At 42.9% G+C, this 21,644-nt stretch overlaps 1 protein-coding gene across 5 annotated transcripts in view; it reads right to left on the reverse strand.

Moving 5' to 3' along the window:
* Window positions 1-15,037: 15,037 nt before the first annotated feature.
* The window catches only part of LOC100717716 (steryl-sulfatase-like), a 188,675-nt gene continuing 182,068 nt past the window's right edge, over window positions 15,038-21,644 (reverse strand). For all 5 annotated transcript variants that reach the window (XM_063243266.1, XM_013145438.3, XM_013145436.3 and 2 more), the window contains one exon: window positions 15,038-18,144. In XM_063243266.1, the coding sequence (XP_063099336.1) occupies window positions 17,765-18,144 (380 nt within the window). In that variant the 3' untranslated portion in view covers window positions 15,038-17,764. The remainder of the gene's footprint in view (window positions 18,145-21,644) is intronic.

Genomic DNA, 21,644 nt, shown 5'->3' on the forward strand with positions numbered 1-21,644 from the left:
GTCGCTGAGAACAGCTGTGGTGCCTTTCAGGACAGCCCTGGTCTTTGTTGTGAGTGTGACTTCTGGGCTCCAGCATAGAACCCTCATCCCACCAACACAGCTCCTTCACCCTGCTGGCATAGACTTTCTGGCTTCCACTGCTAACCCTTGGGTCTTCCTAGTGCAGATCCATAAAAGAGACTGGCGTGAGTCCTTCTTGTGGGCTCTGAACCTCCAGTTGGACTCATGGGAGGCATTGTCCTGAGCTCTGGGTTTTTATCTGGACTCATGTGAGACATTGCCGTGGGGTTTAGGCTCTTGACTGAATAATCTGTGTCTTTGGTGTTGCAGATAGGTTTCCTGCATTTTCCTGTGTTAACTCGCAGTGACCATTATAAAAATATTATAAACTCCATGTCCTAATCCTAGTTGTTTTCTGTGTACAAGCCCTGACTACAACACCATCTCTATTTCTGTCTATCTCTCTCTGTCTCTGGCTCTCTGTTTCTGTCTCTCTGTTTCTGTCTCTGTCTCTCTTTTTCTCTCTCTCTCTCCTTTTTATTTATAAATAGGGCCTTTTACATTGCTAAGCTCTCCAGGTGGGGCTGGAACTCACGATCATCCTGCCTTAACTTCCCTGAGTTCTGGGATTACAGAAGCACACCACCCACCTCGGCTAACATGGACATTTTTGAAAGCTGCCCTGGTAATTCTAAGGAACAGCCAAGCTTCAGAACATTTGGCCTAAGGCTGAGCCCACAATCTGGTTGTTGGAGTGCTGCATAATAGTGCTTACAACTCCTAAGTTCTTGGAAGGTGAAACAGAAATGGAGACGCGGTAATGAGCAGAGCTTGGAAGAGCAGCCATTAGGGAAAAGTTCAAACTCTATGGATTTCAGGGACATCAGAGTCTTTTTGAGAGCGGCATGGGCAGGAATTAAGAAATTGAAACTTGGGGTATCCTTGCTCCCCATATTTTATGTTTCTTCCAGCCCTGGCTACTTGGGGAGAACAGAGCAATGCAGTCTATCTTTACACGACTTGCATTGCACCTCTCACACGTCAGTATCAATACACATTCATCAGAGTCAACACAGAGCCCTGCTTCTTAAATCCTACATTAACACTTGACATGAGGCACATTCATTAAGAACCAGAGGTTTGTATGCTTTGATACTGTGATTTGAGCAACTATCTCTAAGATGATAATATGTAATCTATTAACCGGTGATTTCTTACTGTTTTTTTTTTTTTTTTTTTTGTACTTATGTATTACTTGTACCCTTACAGTGCTTTGTTTTGTTTTGTTTTTTCTCTTTCTCCTTTTAAATAAAATTTTAAAAAAATTTAAAAAAAGAACCAGAGGTGTGCTAGTCACAGTAATTGTTAAGCCCATTCCAAATTATAGATTTTACGCCTATGAAATTGCATCTCTATGGCAGAGCTTGCAAGCCACGAATAATAAGCTTTCTCTCTGCCTGTGCGTGCACTATTACAGTCATTAAAATGCATTCCATTTCTCTTTAATTTGTAAACAGAAGCCAGCAGTCAATAGGGTCTCTGCAACCTTTTTATTTCTGTGCCTTTTCATATAATCTAAAATGTCACCACTCTGCTGGAAATGGATACTTATTTCCCAATCTAAAATAATTAAATTCGTGTCATTTTCACCCTCTCCGAGTGACCCAAGCCCACACCAAACTGGGCATCCATTTTTCGTTTACTATTGTTGCATTTTCAGCCTTTGTTCCTTGCAAATTTAAAAAAAAAAAAAAAGCTCATATGTTTAAGTTCATTGCAAAAAGTATGTGGTGCAATTTATTTTTAAATAAATCCCATGTCTACTTTCAGAGAAGCAGCCTTGAACTATAAATATATTGGAGTAAGTGTGATAATGCAAAACCATTTTTTTGCTTTTATATTGTAAATCTAAAAGTCATTAATTTTTTATTTGCATTCTGAAAGCATTTCTTTTCCATCTATACAATACCCAGACCTATCAAGGAATTTTAAGCAATATGGACAAAAAGGTTTTCTGTTTCTCTGTCTTCTTAGAAGTGATATTGAGTTACAAGTTACAAGTTATGGGGAAGGCTTTGGGAGCATTCACATCGTGAATTCATGGCTTTTCCTGGACATATATTATTCAGTATATTGTGTATGGGGAGATGCATTTGGCACTTGGGTTTTGAAAGAGAGATTTGGAAAGTGGTGTTTCATGCCTGAGTTCTGCTTTACCGAATCACATTCACAAGGACAGGTGTCTGCTGTTCCCCCATGTGCAAGGTCCATCCATCGCACACAAGTGTGCTGGGCTGGGAATTCCTGTTGGAAGCTGGAAATTGACCACACATGCAGGGCGGGGCGTGGCCATCCCAAGAACAAAGAGCACCCAAGGCAAGCCACGTGCAGAGGCTGCTTCAACCTGGAGAATGCTTAGTCCCAGGACAACCCAAACAGTAGGTTGCTAGGAAAATGTGGTGTCATGTGACACCAAGTTGCTAAAGTGTATAAATAAACACCTCAGCAGTGAAGGGGGCAGTTCCTGTCCTCCTATCAGGGGAAAGAGGTCTCCACCTGACCCCCACTTCGGTCTCTTATTTTTTCCTCCTCCCACCATTCTTCCCCCCATAACATCTGTAGTTGTGTGGGTGGTGACAACTTCCAATCATACTTGGCCCCACCAAGTCAGATGACTTTGAGACGGACACCCCATCTCTCTACATCCTGTCTTTGTGAATTCACAAAAAGCCTAGAGAAGAATAAGAACAACAGGTAGGACCCACAAGACAGGAAAAAGGAGGATATAGGAAAGCCACAGTCACAGAACCAAAGAATGAGTTCCTTTGGCCTCTTATCATTCTAGATCTCTGCCTTCTCCTCATTCCGTGACCGGTGTCTATGGTCCCAGGGCCTGGCACCTGAAAGTGATGCCTTGTTCTATATCTGATCCCCCTTTCCTGAGCAGACCCTGCTTCCAGAGCACACTGTACCCCCAAATCACATGACCCACACATCCCACCCTCTCTGATTACCAAGCTTGCATCTGCTCCTCCTGTGCAAAAGGCCTGGTTTTGCTAAGGTTTGCATAGCTTAATACATATCTGAACTTATAAGCATGTTCGTGCTGTGTATTTGTTTGCAAACTGACTTTTTAAAAAATATGGGCAGTCTACATTGGTTACCATAACGCTTCTTGCTATCTTGTATTTTGTTTTTACAGTATGTATTATGTCCATCCTTTTGATTTGACAGAGTCTGTTTTGTAACATCACAGTTGGTTTTATTCTCTTCAAAAAAAGTAATAAGAACTGTGGGAGTAATAAAACCCAAAATGTGTAATTGTCATTTTACAAAAGAAAGGAAAACAAAGTGCTCTAAAGGATATAACTGCATATATATATATATATATATTTGTTTTGTTTTGATCGGTACCAGGGATCGAACTCACGGCTGCCTGCTTGCAAGGCAGGTGCTTATGCCACTGAGCTAAATCCCCAGCCCCCAATTGCATGTATATTTAAGTGTATAAGATAGATAACCATATTACTGAGTTTTGTTGGATCATTGAACAAAACTGTTTGCAGTCTCACTGTTTGAAAGTCCCCTCTATATGCTTTAATTTTGTAACTTGAACAACTATTTCTAAGATCAATTAACTAGTGATTTCCTACTGTTTATTTTTTCTGAAATTCTGTATAACTTGTACCCTTTTTCTGTTTTTTTTTTTCTTTTTTCTCCTTAAATAAAATTTTTAAAAAATATGGGCAGTTCTTTAATTTTAAGTAATATAAACCTATTAAGTTGGGGAAGTCATTTTAATCCATCTGGTAGAATCTAATAGTCAAAGAGAAAACTATTACAAATGCATATTTATCTAAATAATTATACTTCAGACCACTGTGTAAAATAAATGGAATAAAAAAAATGGTAGTAGCCCTCTAAAGAGCAAAGATGTGTTATTTTTGATGATTTTAGCAGGTTTTTCTTATTCAGATGAATGATGAATCCTGATTTCTATTTTGTTGCTGTTCACTAGGTTGTCTTTGGCTAATTTTAGCTTCAGGATTATGGAGAAATCTGAAAGTTGGGCAGGAAAAGCATTGTACTTACTAACAATTCCCATTTCCCTAGAATGAAAAGAAACTTTACTTACAGTGTTTTAATATGCACAGATCAAATTTTACCACTACAAAGAGATATTTCTCTGGAAACCAAGAAAACTGACGTTTCTTTTCTCATTCAATGACTGCAGAATAAGAGCAAATATTTCTTAATTTAGAGAAAGGTGAGATTATTTTTCAACTGAGTCCACCAAATTAATACTATTTCTTTCAGCCTATGTCTGTCTTAAATACAGGACCCTGCAGACAATGAAATACAAAAATAGCTTAAGATTTAAATAGGAGATACTGTCTCACATATAAAAGAGGAGTCTTGATTGTGATGTAAAAGCTGCTATTTTCTTTAATGCTTTCAGCAATGGTCAGCATCCCTGTGTTTCTCGTGTCATTCCTATATTTGGAATGTAATTAATGGAAAGGTTTAGCTTTGCCCTTCGGAAAATTTACATTTTTTTATCCAGCTTGAGTAGCATTTGCTTATGTAATGAAACAGTGCTCTGTTTTTAGCTACTTTGCCATCTATTTTTTATCTGATTCATTTATTTGCTGACAGCTTTTCTCATCCACAAAGCTTCCGAGGCTTCCACATTTATGAAGAAATGTTATCCCTATGATGTATAATTTCCACTGTGGAGATACACAAACACCAGCATCCAAGATCTACATGAAAAAGGCATGATGCAGCATTGGATATCTCATCTGCTAACGCACCCCACAAAACAGCTGGGGTCTAATGTACTTCAATTAAATTTACGTGTAATTATTGCATATATAAACACGTAAATATTGTCATCAACTCTGAGACCCCAGCTCTGGCTAAACTGACTTACCCAAGTCCACTCTCAGACCTGATTGGTAGGAATATCGTGTCCCCTTTCGAAGTGAAATGGTAAGCTCAAATTTTGAGGTCTCTTCCTTGCTTCTAATGTGAAAAATTGAGAAAGGACACAAAGGAAAAAGGAAAAAGTAGTAGCCAAACTTCCAAGTCAGAAAATTCATCTCCCAGAAACAGAAATCAGACAAGTACTCAAAGCAGCCAGAGTTTGCTCCTGGACCCTTGACCTACATGCAGGGATGGCACAGAAAGATTAATTTTTCTGTCATCCCTGCAGGCACCCCATGAGTCTAGACAAAGAGTCCTGTCTTTCCGGAAATGAGAAAGGATTTAAGAGTACTGCTGACCACTGCTCAGAGCTAAGAATTTTGTGAAATCGAGATTCTAGGGAAAGCAAGAAATCAAACACAACATGCCAAATCCAACTTACATGTATAAATACCAAATAGTCTCCCTAATGTAAGAAATGGTAAGACTATATAAAAGTATGTGGTAATCATGATTCCCCATTATATTGCTTTGAAGCCTTATAATGCTCTCATTCATTAGTTGGAATGGTTTTATTCTGGGTTGTTTGATTTTATTGTCTGTGATGGTATGAACAGCTATTTTGAAGAAAACAAGACATCAAAATAGCTAGTGCTGATTTAATATCAGCTTGTTTTTAAGTCCTACCAAGATTTTGTTCTTCTGTCTCTATCAGTTTTATCATGTTGTATCTCATTGTATTTTATTATATGTGACAGTACAAACAATTTTTATGGACAAGGAGATAATATAGTAACCATTGTTCATTTTCTGTTAGTTGGTTTTGAATACCCTGTAATACTTTCATTCTCTTGAATGGTTTTATACTGTCTTATTATGTTTGATACTATAGTGTATGAAGGTATACTCAAATATTTTAAGGAAAGAGACACTATGGTAGCTACTGTTATGTCGGGTTGTCTTGTGGTGAAACACTATGTTGCTTAAATTGTTCTGTTCTGACCTGTTTTGTTATGTCCTCTTTTATCTTAATCTTCTTTTTTAAATTTAAAAAAAAAAAAACATCCCCACCAGAACTGAATGGGCCAGTCTTCAGGGCCAGTAAATGGACTCAAGATATGTCCAGTCAGGTCTCTGGACAGGAGCCCCAGCTGGGAGTTCAAGAACACAGAGGGGAGACTTAGTCCATTTCTCCTTGGCTGTCACAAGATGCCTCGAGCTAGCTGCTTTATAAAGAAAACAGTTTATTTAGTTCACAGTATGGTGGTCGAGGGTGTGATGCTAATCTCAAGGAAAGTAGTATCCCAGAGCAGACAGCGGGCAGTGAATGCCATAGAGGTCAGGAGATAAGACAGGACACAGGAGGGCTCAGACATGCTCTTTCACAACAAGGCTGTCTTGAGTGAACTAACCATAATGGTTGATTGATTGTATTAGTTTGAGACATTTAACTAAATCGGCTTAGCAATTCTATACCCCAGGGTGCAGAAGACCCACCTGGGGACTCATCACCTGGATAGTATGAAAGAGAAGGAGGAAGGATGGACGAGGTTCCATTCTTTAGAGGAACTCCAGGGTGCACCTTCAGCTTGGACATTGTCTCCTCACTTCCAATGCAGACTCTTCAGCTTCTGTCTTGGGGCCTTCAGCCTTCTGGCATAGACTCTCCAGCCTTCTGTTGTACACCCATCAGCCTCCTGGTGTGGACTTGCATAGGGCACTGCAGTGAACTGCAGACATTGCACTGAATCCTTCAGCCTTCTGTGTGCAGACACCCTCTGCACACATCCTCATCTGACTCTATGGCTGACCATCATAAGTCAGTCCCTAATTTCTTATACATTTGTGTGTTTCGTGTTATATCTTTTTCTCTAATAAGACCCTGACTAATACAGATTTTGGTACCAGGAGTGGGGTCATTGCTGTGATGTTTCCTGGGCCATGTATTTTAAAAGCCTTGGAAATTAAATTGGAAAGATTTTGAGAGACTGATCAAAAAGACACTCCCTGTATGCTGTAAACTATTTTGGAGACTCTGGTCGGAGTCAGAAAAATCAGAGTACTGATGAAAGTGCTGACCAATAAGATGAAGCTCAGGAGGCGTCTACTGAGAAGAACTGCATTGGCTGCTGGGTTCCAGGTAGTATAATCTGCTTTGGTCAAAAGTTGGCTGCATTTTGCTTTTGCTTAGAGATATTACCTGGGTGGCAGAAAAATTTCAGTGCAGTCTACTGTTGGGATGGCAGCATGGTTACTGCTGAGAGTTTTTGACCAGAACTGTGTTAGAAATTAAAGGCAAAGAACCAGTAGAGTGATTTGAAACATTTTGCCAGAGAGAAGGCGCCAGTGGAACTGTGGATTGCAAGCATGACACAGAGGACAGTATGGTCATTGAGAAGGAAAAATAGGACATGGAAATAATGAACTGAAGTTCTGCATCTGAAGGGAAGAGTGTATTTGAATTGCAGGAGATCTCTGATTTTTAGTCTTTCTATGCTCTGCTAAAATTAAGTGGGAAGCAAAGACTGTGATTGTAATAGTCCTTTTAATATGATTTTAATGTCATTTTTAAATAAATGTCTGTAGCCCAATTAATTAATCAAAGCATTCTTGTTTTAACCTTGAATTTTGGGCACCCTTTGAATATGTTGCTTTTGGTGTGGGAATGAGCATGGTAAGAATTGCATATATGTAAATGTTAGGTTTATGTACATCTGAATAGATCAAGATATGTTAACATTTCACAACCCTGCCACTAAAAACCATGGTTTGTGGAAATGTGTGTATGGCTATCAGGTTGACCAGGGGTGGATCATGGTGGATTAAAAACTGCTGGTTATTGGGGCTGGGGATTTAGCTCAGCGGTGTAAGTACCTGCCTTGCAAGCAGGTGGTCGTGAGTTCGATCCCTGGTTCCAATAAAAAATGAAAAAGACAAAAAAAAAAAAAAAAACCAACTGCTGGTTATTAATACCAGCAGTAACACCAGCTGAACTGAAGCAGTGTGGATGGTCCACCTAAGGGTTGTTGCCAGCATAAAGAGGAAACCTGGGGAGGAGGAGTGTTGTTTGATACTGTTGATTCTCCTGTTGCCATGAGTTCTCCTGCAGGAGCTTGTTGAGCTTCTTCTCTGAAACGATGTAAACTAGGCTGTTCTCATTGATAGAGGAGCTCAGGACCTTGTTACCGCTGAGATTGGCTATGGTTCACTTCGGGGGAGCTCTGGTCCCTATTTTGAACCTTGGTCCCTGGCTCTGGAAGAGAAGATGTGTGCTGCTCAATCTCCAGAAGAAGACTGTCCCACTGGTTTCCTGAAATGAACTTGGCTATTATCATCAGAGGAGCTTGGGACCTCTTTGTTGCTGAGCATGGCTGTAGCACATTTCAAGAGGGCCATGGTTCTCACTTTGAGCATGGCCTCCTGGCTCCAGTGCAGATCCCTCAGCCTGCTGACACAGATTCTTCACCCTGCTAGCACAGACTCTCTCTAGCTTCCACAGCATGAATCTCCCAGGGCAGATCCATGAAATAGACTTACATGAATCATTGTCATGGGCTGTGGGCCTCCAGCCGGACTTGTGGGAGGCATTGTTATGGGCTCTAGGTCTTCAGCTGGACTCATGCAGGATATTGACATGGGATCCAGGCCCTTGGCTGGATTCTCTAGGCTTTTAGTGTGTGGACAGATTTCTTCCGCTTCTTGTATTTAACTCTTTGGGAGACTATTATAAAACAATCCTGTAAAGTATGTGTCCTGAATTGTCTGTCTTGTTCTTGCAAACCCCAAGCTGCAACAGTGATTCACCCTCGGTGACCTGCATCTGTCCTTCTCAAGCCAAAACGCCTATGACCAAGCTGCCTTATATTAAAAGCTTGTGACCTAGCTATCTGCCTTCATGAGGCTCTGCCTCTCCAGCCCCTCCATGATGCAGAAGCAAGGTGCAACTTTTCAGCGCATGGACCTTCAGAAGGACACACTCAAACCATGGCACCAAGCTGCTATCAAGAGAAAGCAGGTGTCACCTCCTCCCTGTGCCACACTGTTGCATTCTGGTCCCTTGAAGGAGGCCTATGAACTCTCCTAGATCAAAAGCAGAGGACTGGAAAAACTCTTTTCTACAAAGGACGAGGTGGGAAGTATTTTCGGCTTTGAGACCAGATGGTCTCTGTCACTGTGAGTCTGTAGTGTGAAAGAGAATACAAATGCTATGCAAATGGACATGGCTGTGTTCCAATAACACTTTATTGAAAAACAGATGACAGACAAGATGCATCTCACTTTGAAGATCCCTGAGCCAAGGACTAATTGGTATTGCTCGTCTGTTCCTTATGACTTTGAGCTCCATCTTTCCCAAACATTTCATAGTTTGATATTTCCTATGCAACTTAGTTATTGATCAAATGTGGTTTAACATTATTCTAAAGTTCAGGATGGTTAAAGCCACTAGGATTCTCTGCTACACCTTGGTAATTAAAAACTCAGTAAGGAATCTTGGTTTTTCCACACTCGTCCCTAACTGATCTCTATCTTAGGGTATTCACCTCTATCACCTCTCTCCCTTTACCCTGCCCTTTGATTTTGAAACATACACACACACACACACACACACACACACACACACACACACACACACACTCAGCCTCAGGAAGGTTAAATCAGCTCCCCAAGGTCAAATATGTGGTCCACAACAGAGCTAAGAAGATGAGATCCAGCTTCTTGAAGCCTTATCCAACCCTCTTTCTCACAGACAAATAGTCAGCTTTTGCTATGAAATGTGTCCCCATTCAATCCTTGTGGCAGTTCATTGCCCACCCCCATTAATGTTTTATCATGTTTCTTAGGTTATTTTCTCTTGGTCTAGGGTGGCTTTCAGCCAGCCACAGACATTGTGCAACAGATTTAAATCTCTCCCTCTTGAAAAGCAATTGCCTGCATCATCAGCATTAAAGGGTGGTCTCCTAGAATAATAAAAATCTTCTTTAACTGGAAAAATGCCAGGCTATTTTTTTTCTTTAATTCTTTCTGCTCTTTTTAGACAATGAGGGTCCTCCCCACAGCCATCCCGGATAATACAAGTGGGATACTCAGAAGGACATAGAAAGCTTTTCTTTGCACACTGGATTTTCAAAGGCCTTTGCTGATGGAGATACTTTATTTGATATTCCATTCCACTATGTCTGCGAGCAATTTCTTTATATGACCTCCTCATGCGGGGACGGGCACAGTTATCTCTTTCCTGGCGGCAACCCACGAAGTGTCTGTCTGCAGAGCATCTGTGTGATGATAAGGGCAGCTGTTCAGGTCATTTCCTATTTTGTGCAATGCCTCTTACACAGATGCAGCTCATTCTTTTATTTTTTTCCTTTTCCACTTGCTCTCAAGTTTGCCACCATAGCCTTACATTAAACATTTAACTAAGAGCTCTACAGTAGAGGCAAAATGCTTAGAAATGTATTAGAAAATGACACACTGCATGTACAGTTCATAATTTAAACAACTGCACCGTGGGAGGATTGTTGGAGGAAAGGATCAGTAGGGTTCAATTCTCCAATTATGGAGCTAACACTGGTGATTCATCTTTCATCATATTGACAGCACATATTATTATACAAATGTATTGGTTATATGCACCGAATGTATTACTTTGAAAGACAGTGAAAAGGAGGAAATGCTTTAAACAACAAGCCTGCATGCACACACATGCACACACACACACTGGCACTGCTTAGGAAAATCTACGCCAACCCTGTATTCTGAGTGTTGTTTCTAGCTATTCTCCAAGCTGCACCAATGCTCACATTTTTAATTCATGGCACTCAAGAAGAAAAACAAGAGAAATCATGCCATGGGGCATGCATTTTGTGTTCCACAGATACATAGTGGAATACAATGCATCTTTTTATTACTCAGTCAAAATGACTTTGAAGGAGAACACCTGGGTGCTTTGATGCCGGACAAGCTCTGTGGTCCTGCAAGTGAGAAAGATTCGTTCACAAAACCAAAAAAAAAAAAAAAAAAAAATCACAGTTATCTTAAAAATCATTAGTTCATGACCAGCATTGATAATCTCCCTAATAATGCCTTTCTGTGCATGCTACTTGAATTAGGAGTTCAATAAATGCTTATGGGGCACATTTTAACCAAGAGGTTTGCCTTTTCAGATTACATGTATTGAAAAGTTATTGTTCACTATGTCATTTTGTATATAGTAAAAGGAATTCATCATAAATGAGCAAACAGATTGACCCGTATTTTGCTTAATTATATCCGCATCAAAATGGCACAACATATCATGTTACTATATTGATACGAAACCCATGGCAGTTCCTATTTGCAGGAGAAGTTTTAAAAAATACCTGCTATGATTTTAAATGTGTGTTCTCTCTGAGACCTAGGTTAAACCTCGGGCTCCACAGTGTTATTAAGAGATGGGGTCCTTGGAAGATAATTTGGATTGGATGACATCATGAAGGTGGAGCTTTCATGATGCCATTGGTGGCTTTATAAGGAGATGAGACACCAAGGTAGAGAACTTGCTCTGCCTTTCCACGTGATACTCTTTGCAGTGTTATAAGCAGGAGGAAGACCCTCACCAGAGGCCAAATAGGTGTTGGGGCCATGATCTGAGGCTTCCGGAACTATAAGCTAAACAAAACTATTAATAAATTACTCAGCCTGTGCTATTCAGTTATAGCAACAGGAAAGTTAAAGTAAGGCCCTCTCCACCAGGCCTCTCTATTTTGTGATGATCATCTATCTATTCTTCCAGGAGTTTATGCTATCCCACAGAAAAGTACACTTCTCACACAGTACATTAAGATAACCCTGAAGGGCTCTTCTCCCTTTTCGTTCCTGCCTATTGAGGCAGCTAAGTGTTGCAGGACAGGATTTAATTCTTCACAATGGACAGTCCTGGCTTTAGTCCTGAACCCACCTCTTGGTTATAACCTTTTCAACTGACTTATTCTGTGTTATAGTTAGATCTGAAGTCTCCCCCAAAAGCCCTATGTTGAAGGCTTGGTTCTCAGCCTGGCATGCTGGTGTGAAGTGGTAGAAACTTTAAGAGGCAAAGCCTATTGGAAGTGAGTCACTGGGCAGATGATCTAGAAGGGGATTCTGGATCCTAGTTCCTCTTCTCTTTGCTTCCTGGCCATCATGAGGAGAGCAGCAGCCGCTCTTCTGTCATGTGAGTCTGCCATGATGTACTGGGTTACCACAGGCTCAAAGCAACAAGGTCAAGTGACCATGGACTGAAACCAAGATCCTTCCTTTTACCTTATTTCCCTCGGGCATTTGGTCATAGTACTGAAATGCTGACCAACACATTTTCTTAGGCTCAACTTCCTCTTACGTAAAATAGATGCGCTGATATTTACCTGCTGAGGAAGATGAAGATTCACCAGAGAATATTGATGGAGTGCTGGGAAGAGTGTCTAGCCTTAAAGCATCTGATATAATCAGAAATATTTTTTAATACTTCCTTGTATTTCTTATCATGGCACAGTCATCACCAATCCTCACCAACGAATGTGAACAAGGTAATTCACACCTCACACCCCCAGGTGTGCTACAATCAGAACTGCGTTGGCAAAACATCCTGAAGTGCCTCTTTGGACTACATCTCCCACAGAGAAACCTGGAGACACAGTTTTCTCTAAATGAGAGAGGATATATTTTCTTTTGACAGTGATCCAAAGCTCCCCACCTTAATGGCACCAAATCCTCAATTTCCTGAATTACCAAAATCCATGAACTCTATTCGTCTCTCACCTTCTTCATCCCAAAAGCCTCCACTGGAAAGAAAATCTTCAGCAAACGGCTAAATCTCTAGAGGAAAGAAGGAAAAGATATGACATAAATCCATATCGGTGTTAGAAGCAACAGCACCTCCTTGACTCTCTGAGCTATGCCTGTTGCTGGTGTACTTGGGTGCTTGTGTGTTGTACATTTCCACTGGCTGATTAATTTGGTTCAAAATCATGAGCAAACTAAAGGTGAGATAATATGGGTCTGAACATTGCAGACATCTACTCACGGGAAAGGAGCATGTGAAGAAAGTGGTAATTTTTACTGTCAACATTTTTTAAACTTTTGTCATGAGGTGATTTCATTCGCACCCACCTAGTGACCGGCAGGAATCACGATGTCCTCATTAACATCTGCAGCCCCATATGGCACCTGCATTGTGACAAGTGTGGGCATGTTAATTTTCTTAAAGAAAGCAACATTGAACCGCATTTGTTATGAGAGGTGCGAAACAGGTGTTCTGCTTTGTCATTCTCGGGAAACCGTATGGCTTCCAAATTTAAACAACCTTGTGAGGTCGGTCGAAGGCTGCAAAATGTGGCCTCTGCTTAGACGACACATACTGCACTTTCCTGTTCTCTCTTCAGTGACCAAAACAGAGGTCAGGCTCTTCTGGAATCTGCGAGCTAAGTGTGGAAGAACTGGACAGTAGACACATTGGAATGGAATTCTAGGGAGATGACCTCTGGTGGACTCTGATGACCCCTAGCTATTTTGTTTCTCTGCAACATTTTTTTTTGCATGTCCAGTCATCTAACTCTGGATGTGGAATACTGACTGGCTCTTGTGTCCTTGAATTACAAACATGGGTGTATCTACCTTCACTGAACTGAAGTTCCCCAATGTAGGCAAGAGAAATGACTTCACTCGACACACACTCATAATCTTTTTTGAAAGAATTCACCGTGCATGTATTCTTTCCATCCATTTGCAACCTGGTGACATTAGCAACCACCTTATCCATGGCTATGGAGGAAGAGATGGAGGTTCCACCAAGTGCCTTGTCAGATATGACAGGTTACAGAAAGATAACTTCTCGAGTACAAAGGTGGGGTGGCCAGAGTGAATGTGCCTTCCAAACTGGAATCCCACACTGGCTCTCTCCCTGTAGCTGTGTTAAAATGTTGGCACAACTGAGCAGAAGCAACATGTGGGGGATATGCAGCACCAGGACAGTTGTGCGGGAAGCAATCACAAAAGATTTAGAAGTTGTCTTTCTCCCTGCACTAATGATAATGCTATGATCCAAAGTGGTCACCTCCTTTAGTCGCTGTCCCCCATGATTCCCCTCTTCTGCTGTGTGACTTCTGTCCTCTTTAGACTCCATGTAGTCCGTCATTACTGTACCTTGGACAGCTCTGCAAAACCGGCTTCCTGGGACTTGAGGGAAGTTCAGTGCACCGCGCGTATGTTTAGCATTCATGCGGTCTTGGAGTCAACCTCCAGCACAGTGAATGAGTGAATCAATGAACTAATGTTATAAAATTCCTCATCTAGGAGGTGACATTGTTGTAGTTAGGGGTTGTGCAGAAAACAATTAGAAAGAGGGCAATGAAACATGAAACATGGTGGGGCACCCATAAATCTGACTGATGGGTGTTGCATCCTCTATCTGTGTTCTATCCACTTGTCTCTGTTCTATCCTCTAATGATTGAGGTGCTGATAGGTGGACACAGCACGTCTTAATTTTTAACCCCCCTCCCCCATCCTCCCTCCCCCGTCTCCCCACCTCCAAGACTCCCTCCCGATTTGCAAAAGATCCACCTCCCTATTACCTATCTTTTATCTTGCTTTTTTAATATTTTAGACTTTTAAAATCATTTTTTAGACTTTAAAGCTTGTGTTCGGGTTACTTCACATTATGGTCTCAAGGTGCATCTGTTTTCCTACAAATCTCTCAAGTTTGGCCTTCTTTAAGGAACAGCAGTATTCCACTGTGTACAAACACCATGCCCATTCATCTGCTGGCGAACATCGAGGCTGCTTCCAAGATGTAGTTACTGTGAGTTGTGCTGCTATAAATACGGGAGCGCATGTATCCGTGTAATAGGAAGTGTTGACCTCTTTCAGGAAGATACGTAGGAATGGAATACCCCTGTCAAATGAAATTTCCAGTCTTAGGTTTTTGTGGAATCTCCGCAGTGATTTGCATGGTATTTCTTACACTCTCTTGCACGCTTCAACCTCTTCTCTGAGCAAAGAAGGAACTTGATAATCGCTGCTAAACACATTGCTTAGCATCCTGGTGGAAATGGGTGAACACACAGCATGTTAGAGAACTGAGTCACACAGGAAAGCAGAGAATTTGGAGGCAACCTTTTTAATTGCAAGAAGCATTTTATTCGGCTTTGCATTAGCATGTGATTAAGAATCCTTACATCTGATGCAATCATTCTGAAAGCAGCATTTTTGAGAAATGGGCCAAACACTATTCCTGTGTGTGTGTGTGTGCATGTGGCTTTTTTTAAATTTGAAACTTACTGTTTTTTGCCCATTCTATATTGCATGTCATCCAGGGAAGTTTAAAACATTGGCCTCCTCTTTTAAGTTCTCTCTTAAATACATATGGCACTTACAAGTTTATTTTTCTTGCAATGCCAAAGACTGGTAAAAACGATGCCAGTGTATGCAAGACTGAGCTGTTTGCTTAACTTTTGGCATCAACATTAACATGAGGAATATGAATCTCTTTGTGAAGAACTCGCCCAAAGCTTCAGAATGCAGTAACAGTTGAATACAGAGCCAGAGCAATGATATCAATAGGGAGCTTTGAAACTATGGAACCATGTCTTAACGCTCTGCAAAATTACAAAAACAAACAGTATCTGTGCCTTCAAGCTTTGATACACCTCTCCTGGGCTGCCCCCTCTCCCTTCCAAATAATCAAATTTCTTGTTATACATTCAAAGCAAAACCTTGAGATGGTAAAGAGTTTGAAATCTATAGTCACTATGGTTATTGGAAATCAACATGACTCTGAAATGCCCTGAATTGTAATAGTGCTCTCAGTTACTTTGAGGCACTTTTAAGCTCAGTTCCTTTGCAGAGAGAGGTATATATTGTGTTTCACGCCCTCTTAACATCTCACACATTAAATATCTAATTCTATACCCAAACGGGCCTACAGTATCATCTATAAAAGTGCTTCTAGTGACAGAATCCCCAGCAGACATCCCCACACCCTTCAGAGTGTCCTAAAAGTCCGCTTGCACTGACTTCTTCAGTAAGTAATGACATCCTAAAGTCTGAGTTTAGAAGTCATGGGTTTCTTTGATGCTTTTTAGGAATAATCTCCACACACATCAACATCCCCGTCCAGTCTTTGGTTAAGAATACTTCCTGCAACAAAGCAGCATATTTTGTACAATTTCCAGGGTAAGAAATGCACGTTAACAGGAAAAATCTGGTTCATTTTGCAGTGTTAAAAAGTCCAGGGACACAATGGTATTGGCATCATTTCTTCCGTTTCTTTCTTTTTTTGGTTTCTCTTCCAGAAAAAGAACAGCAAAAATTAAAAGAAGAGCTACTGGGGAAATGCTGTGGACTCCTGGGGGGCTTTTTTGTGGAGGAATTCATGATATTATGATCAGTTTTCAGAAAGCCCAAGACAGGCATCCATATCTCTCCAATCAGCCAAAAGACCTCTACCACTCCATTTCCCTGCATGGTCCATACTGGGCAAACAGGATGACCATACACATTCCCCAAACTGATAGAGGACCGGTATCCTGGTGCACTCTGGCTTGTTTCCATTTGTCCATAAAGGCATTAATCATTTTCTGAGAGGATGTGCAAAGAAGTAACCACACTTCCGGTTCCCAGGCTGGAGAAATGGTACCCCAGGTGGACTTGGAAATCTATCACCATATTCATCTCCTACGTGACCTGGTTCCGATTTTCCCAAAAGTACTGAGGTTTGGGAGAAGTGGTATTAACACAAAATCACACATCTCATGGTTGATCCCAAAGTCAAGTTCTTCCACCCGGGGACTAAAAACAAAAACCACAAGAAGGTACCAACATTACCTACTGATTTCTCCTCATCGGTTCATGCCTTGAAGTCAAGATAATCTCTTTCATGCTGATAAATCATGGCTGACATGTGCCCCACGCCATGTGGACCCCAGATAACATATGGTTTCCATGTTAGTAATTCTGAATTATGTTCCAAGGTATTCCTGGGAAGGTAGCAGCCTCCAATTTCCTTGTAATTCCCAGTCTCACTCACCAAAAAGCAAAATAGGAGAGTGACATATACTACGGGTGATATACTAGAAGTAAGTTCAGGAGGGCTCTGTCTTGGGCTTACTTTGGTTGAAAGATTTGGCAATAGGTTCACTGCCCAAATTTATTGGGGAGCTTTCATTGCTTTTACTTAACTAGTAATGAACACTGAGATTCCCCACCCATCTTAACCTTCTCAAGAAAACAAACTGTGTACGTACGTATATCCGTGTATCTGTGCTTCTATCTATGTGGTGAAAAGCATTTAATACGTGTTGCGATAACAATAATACTGAGTTAACTTCCTATAATCAAATAGGAACATGCCATCCTCCTTGAACGGGAAAGAGGCCGGGCCTTCATTTGTTACAAAGCTGAATACATTAGCATCTACTAAAGTCTGGGAATGTGACCATCTCTGCGCCACTGTGCTGGTTAGTTTTTCAGGTTCCAGAACAACTTAAAGAGAAATGACATCTTATCCCCTCAGTGGGAGGACGGATGAAGTCACCCTTGAACTTGCCCCGCCTTGTCTGCAATAAGAAATGAATGTCACATCCACTCAGCTGACACCAAGACCAAAGAACATGGCTGCGGAAGATATCTGTTGATCACTGTTCTCTTGCAGACGCTGGAAGCAATCCCCCAGCTAGGTGAGCACGGATGTCCCGCGTTCATGACTTCCAGGGATAGGACAAGCAATGGGTACATTTCCAAGGTAGCAAGGTAAGACACAGCATCGGCGATGAAGATGGGGAACCCAGCCACATGCGTGCTTCCGGTCTCCAGACACAGAGCAGCTCATGGCTAATTGCTCATGCTTTGACCCTGTTTTTCTCGGTCACACTGACAAGACAGTGAAGAGGAGGCCGAGGGGCAGCAGAGCTGGAGCCACGGTTTCCAGAAAAAGTTCCACATAGACAGCTGGTTGGGGACTTTCTGCAGGCTCCTGGTGTGGTCGTCTGCCGCTGCCTGCATGGCTCGGAGGATGTCATGGTAACGGGGCTCTGTGGCCGGCGTCAGTGGCTTTGTCTCCTGTGGATCGCTGGAAAGGTCGAACAGCAAAGGCGGGTCGTGATGGGTGATGTGCTTTCCGAAACATAAACACACATGTGTGGCAAAGCAGCCATTGGCACCCTCCGGAGTGAAGTTGGGTGTGAAGTAAAAGGTTTTCCAGATGGACTTGCCTGTTGTTCAAAATACAGAGAGCGTATCACTAAAAAGCATCCTTCCATATGCTGTAGACTTACACTGAATGTTAAAATTTAGGAACAGCTTGTTACAGTGAGAGACGGCATTGCCAAGAAGCCCTCTCGCAATCTGCCTACTTTCTTTGCACGCAATTTGTCTCATCACTCTTGGTAACTTCTGCAGCAGTTCTGCAAGTCCTCTTGCATGAGCATCCTACACACTGTGATCAGAGACACAATGAATGGCACTGAGTGCTATCCAACACAAAAGCAAGCTTCGAAAACAGGATACTGTGCTTTTACCTATCTTATTCACCAGATCTGGCACAGAACCACCTTTGGGTCTTCCCCAAAGTCACAACGACCCCGAAATGTCAATGCCAAAAAATCAATTTGAGACATCAAGGTAGTGAAACCTGCTCAACTCAAGCCTATCAGGAAGGAGGATTCAGAGCTGCTTCAGAAAGTGGCTAGAACGCTGAAGGGAAAAGGTTTTGAGGGGGATTAATCACAACGTGTCTTTTACTGTCTACAGGCTTCAAATCTACACGTCCACTGTGAATTTTGATCACACATTGTATGCTAGCTACAAGCAGAAAGTCTTTCTAGGTGGCGCTTCAAGAAAGGTAAGCATGGATTATTCAACTGTGGATGGGGCATGCCTCCTTCCTGGCCACCTCCCAGGCTTGAAAGGGAGAGAGGGACAATGTAAAAATGATGCAGGACAAATGTCCCTCATCTGCAAACCTCAAACCAAAAATGGGCTAACCCCAAAACTTCCCGGTCTTGACATAAACAATGCCCCCAACAATCAAAACTCACAGGCACCAAACGCATGCCTGTTGGCTGTGTAAGGTTTACAGGAAGCAAGTGAATTTCCGGTTCACTCTCAGATCCCTTGCCCAAGATACCTCATGATCCTTGTGCAAATACAGGACCCTCAGATCCCAAACAGTATGGAAACAAAACACTTCTGTGCCCATCACTGCAGAGGAGGGACACATGGTCTGTGGCTATCTGATCACCAGAAGAACCAAAGGGATGAGACGAAACGAACTGAGCAGTTAGCCTGAGCCAAGGCTGAACACAAAAACCACAGCATTTGGGTTTCATTCAGAGAATGTCTCTCCCCTCTCTTCTCCTCCTCTTCCTCTCCCCCTCTCTCCCCTCCCCCTCCACTGCCCCTCCCACATCTCTTTCTGTTCCATTTCCTTCTGTTTTTCTCTCTCTTTTTTCCCAATTCCTAAGTGATCAGGTGATGGAAAGTTGCCAAATAAAGAAGGAGCAAATGAGGCGAACTCTCCTGCCCAGCTCTCCTATGTCCTAGCATAAATTCTGTGGCTTGAATTTGGAAAGCATGCACTCTACCAAGTTAGACACAGAAGCATCTGGCTCTGGTATCTTCTGCTAGCCAATCTCTTGGTGAGCTTGCCACCTCTATTTCTGTTCAAAACAAAAAGCAAGGGAAGAGGTAGGTGCAAACCTCACAGGTCCTAAAACAGGATAGAGCCAGGCACAGAGGAACATACAATAACATCACCACAGGTCATTTGGAATATGCTAGAACCTCAGCTGACACTGTACTGTGAGCGTTGGGGAAAAAAGTCAAGGACGTCAAATCCAGAATTAAATGAGGTTAGAGGTAGTGGGTGGAGGGCTGCAAATGGGTAACAAGAAGGATACTCCTGGGGTGGGAACAAATGTTCTAGAATTAGATGGTGGTTAGGGTTGCACAGCCTGGCACACATATTAAAAGTCTTGGAATTGGTGTTTTACAGCATGCAAATTAAACCTTCATAAAGCTGTCAGAAGCTCCAAATTAGGTGAATTCATCAACGTCCGAGTAGGACAGTTAGTTGGTAAAATTAAGTTCTGTCTTCCACGGACCCTGCCCCTCCCCCAATGCTGCCATTTCTTAGGAAAAGTAAAGTACACATAAACAAGTAAGTCACTCTGAGATAACAAATGCATGTCTGTGTGCCCGACAAAGTCATGAATTTCTGAAGGATTATTCTATGGGATGCGGTGTCATCCCTATCAGCCTAGCAGCCTTCTGGGAGGCTGAGGCAGAAAGATCACAAATTCCAGCCCAGCCTGGACAACTTGGAGACAGAGAGAGTGAGAGAGAGAGAGACAGAGTGAGAAAGAGAGTGAGAGATCCCATCTTAGAACAATATGAAAGAAGGGGTGGGGGTGAAAAAGCCCTGGGGTTAATTTCTAAGAGAAAGAGAGAGGAGAAGGGAGGGAGAGGGGGAGGGGAGTGAGTGGGGGAGGGGGGAGGAGACAGGGAGAGGGGAAGGGGAGTGAGTGGGGGAGGGGGGAGGAGACAGAGGGAGAGGGGAGTGAGTGGGGGAGGGGGGAGGAGACAGGGAGAGGGGGAGGGGAGTGAGTGGGGGAGGGGAGGGGAGGGGAGGAAGGCAGGGAGAGAGAACATGGAAGAGGTGACAGATACAAGCAGAATTAAAATGCCTACCACCATTGGAAAGAGGTAGACAATGTGAGCGCACCTTCTCAGGACCCTTAAGACTTCTTACCCGAAGTGCACACTGCCTCTCCAAGGGCAGGCAGCCCACCCCTTTTTAAGGCCCTCTGACACCTTCCCCATGAAACTGCAGCTATCTTGTGATGCTGGATGCAGACACCACAGAAAGGCTTGGGATTCACTGAAAGCTGGTCGCTGGCGTGTGGGTGTGGTGCTCCTGCAGCCCCTGGTCCCCCTCAGCTTCACGCACAGGGACCACTTCTTCCCTGTGTGGCATTCAATTTACTGCCTGGCAGAGGCTGGGAGACAGGGTGAGCAAGTCATGCTTTTGGTCTGCAGTGGGTGGGTGCACCCAGTGTTCCTGAGGAGCGGCTGGCAATTTGGGGCAGAGAGGCACGGGGTGTCCAGGTTGCTGGAGATAGGCTCAGGGCATCTGAGGCTCCCAGAGAAGGTCAGGGTGACACCAGACCTGGGGCTGCTACCTCCAGCAGTCTTGAAAACAAATGGCACTCGGTGACCTTCAGAGGTTTTGTGTCAGTGACAAGAGTGTGCGTGTCATCCTGCTGGCTTTCTGGGGAACAGAGTTCCTTCAGAAGCCATGGGATGCCTGGCTGTCCCTGTCTGCCCTTTGCAGCTACTGAGCAGCTGTTCTTAGAGTCGGAAAGAAGCAGGAGCTCCCTCTTCTTCCTGCTCTCAAAGCTGCGAATTCCACTCCAACCTAAGCGCTCTGCAAGCGGGGAGCTGGGGCTGCAGGCTCCGATGGATGCACACTGTGACAGCCTGAGCTTCCCAGGGCTCCGGAGGGCTGTGCACAGAAGGCGTGAATCAGGGCTCTGGGTAAGCTTGCTCCAATGTGAGCTCCTGGAGGAGGAGATGGTGTTAGGGCTCCTGGACAGCCAGCAGGTCCATTCCTGTGTCCCCAGAGGGACACAGGAAGTGTGGGATGGTCATTCCACAGTCACATCTGCCTGCCGACCTGCCTGCCAGATGCAATGGGAGGGAGAGGGAGAGAGAG

This window comes from Cavia porcellus, unplaced genomic scaffold (genome assembly GCF_034190915.1).
Source record: "Cavia porcellus strain 051 isolate PalLab524CR breed Dunkin Hartley unplaced genomic scaffold, mCavPor4.1 scaffold_37, whole genome shotgun sequence".
Taxonomy (NCBI): domain Eukaryota; kingdom Metazoa; phylum Chordata; class Mammalia; order Rodentia; family Caviidae; genus Cavia; species Cavia porcellus.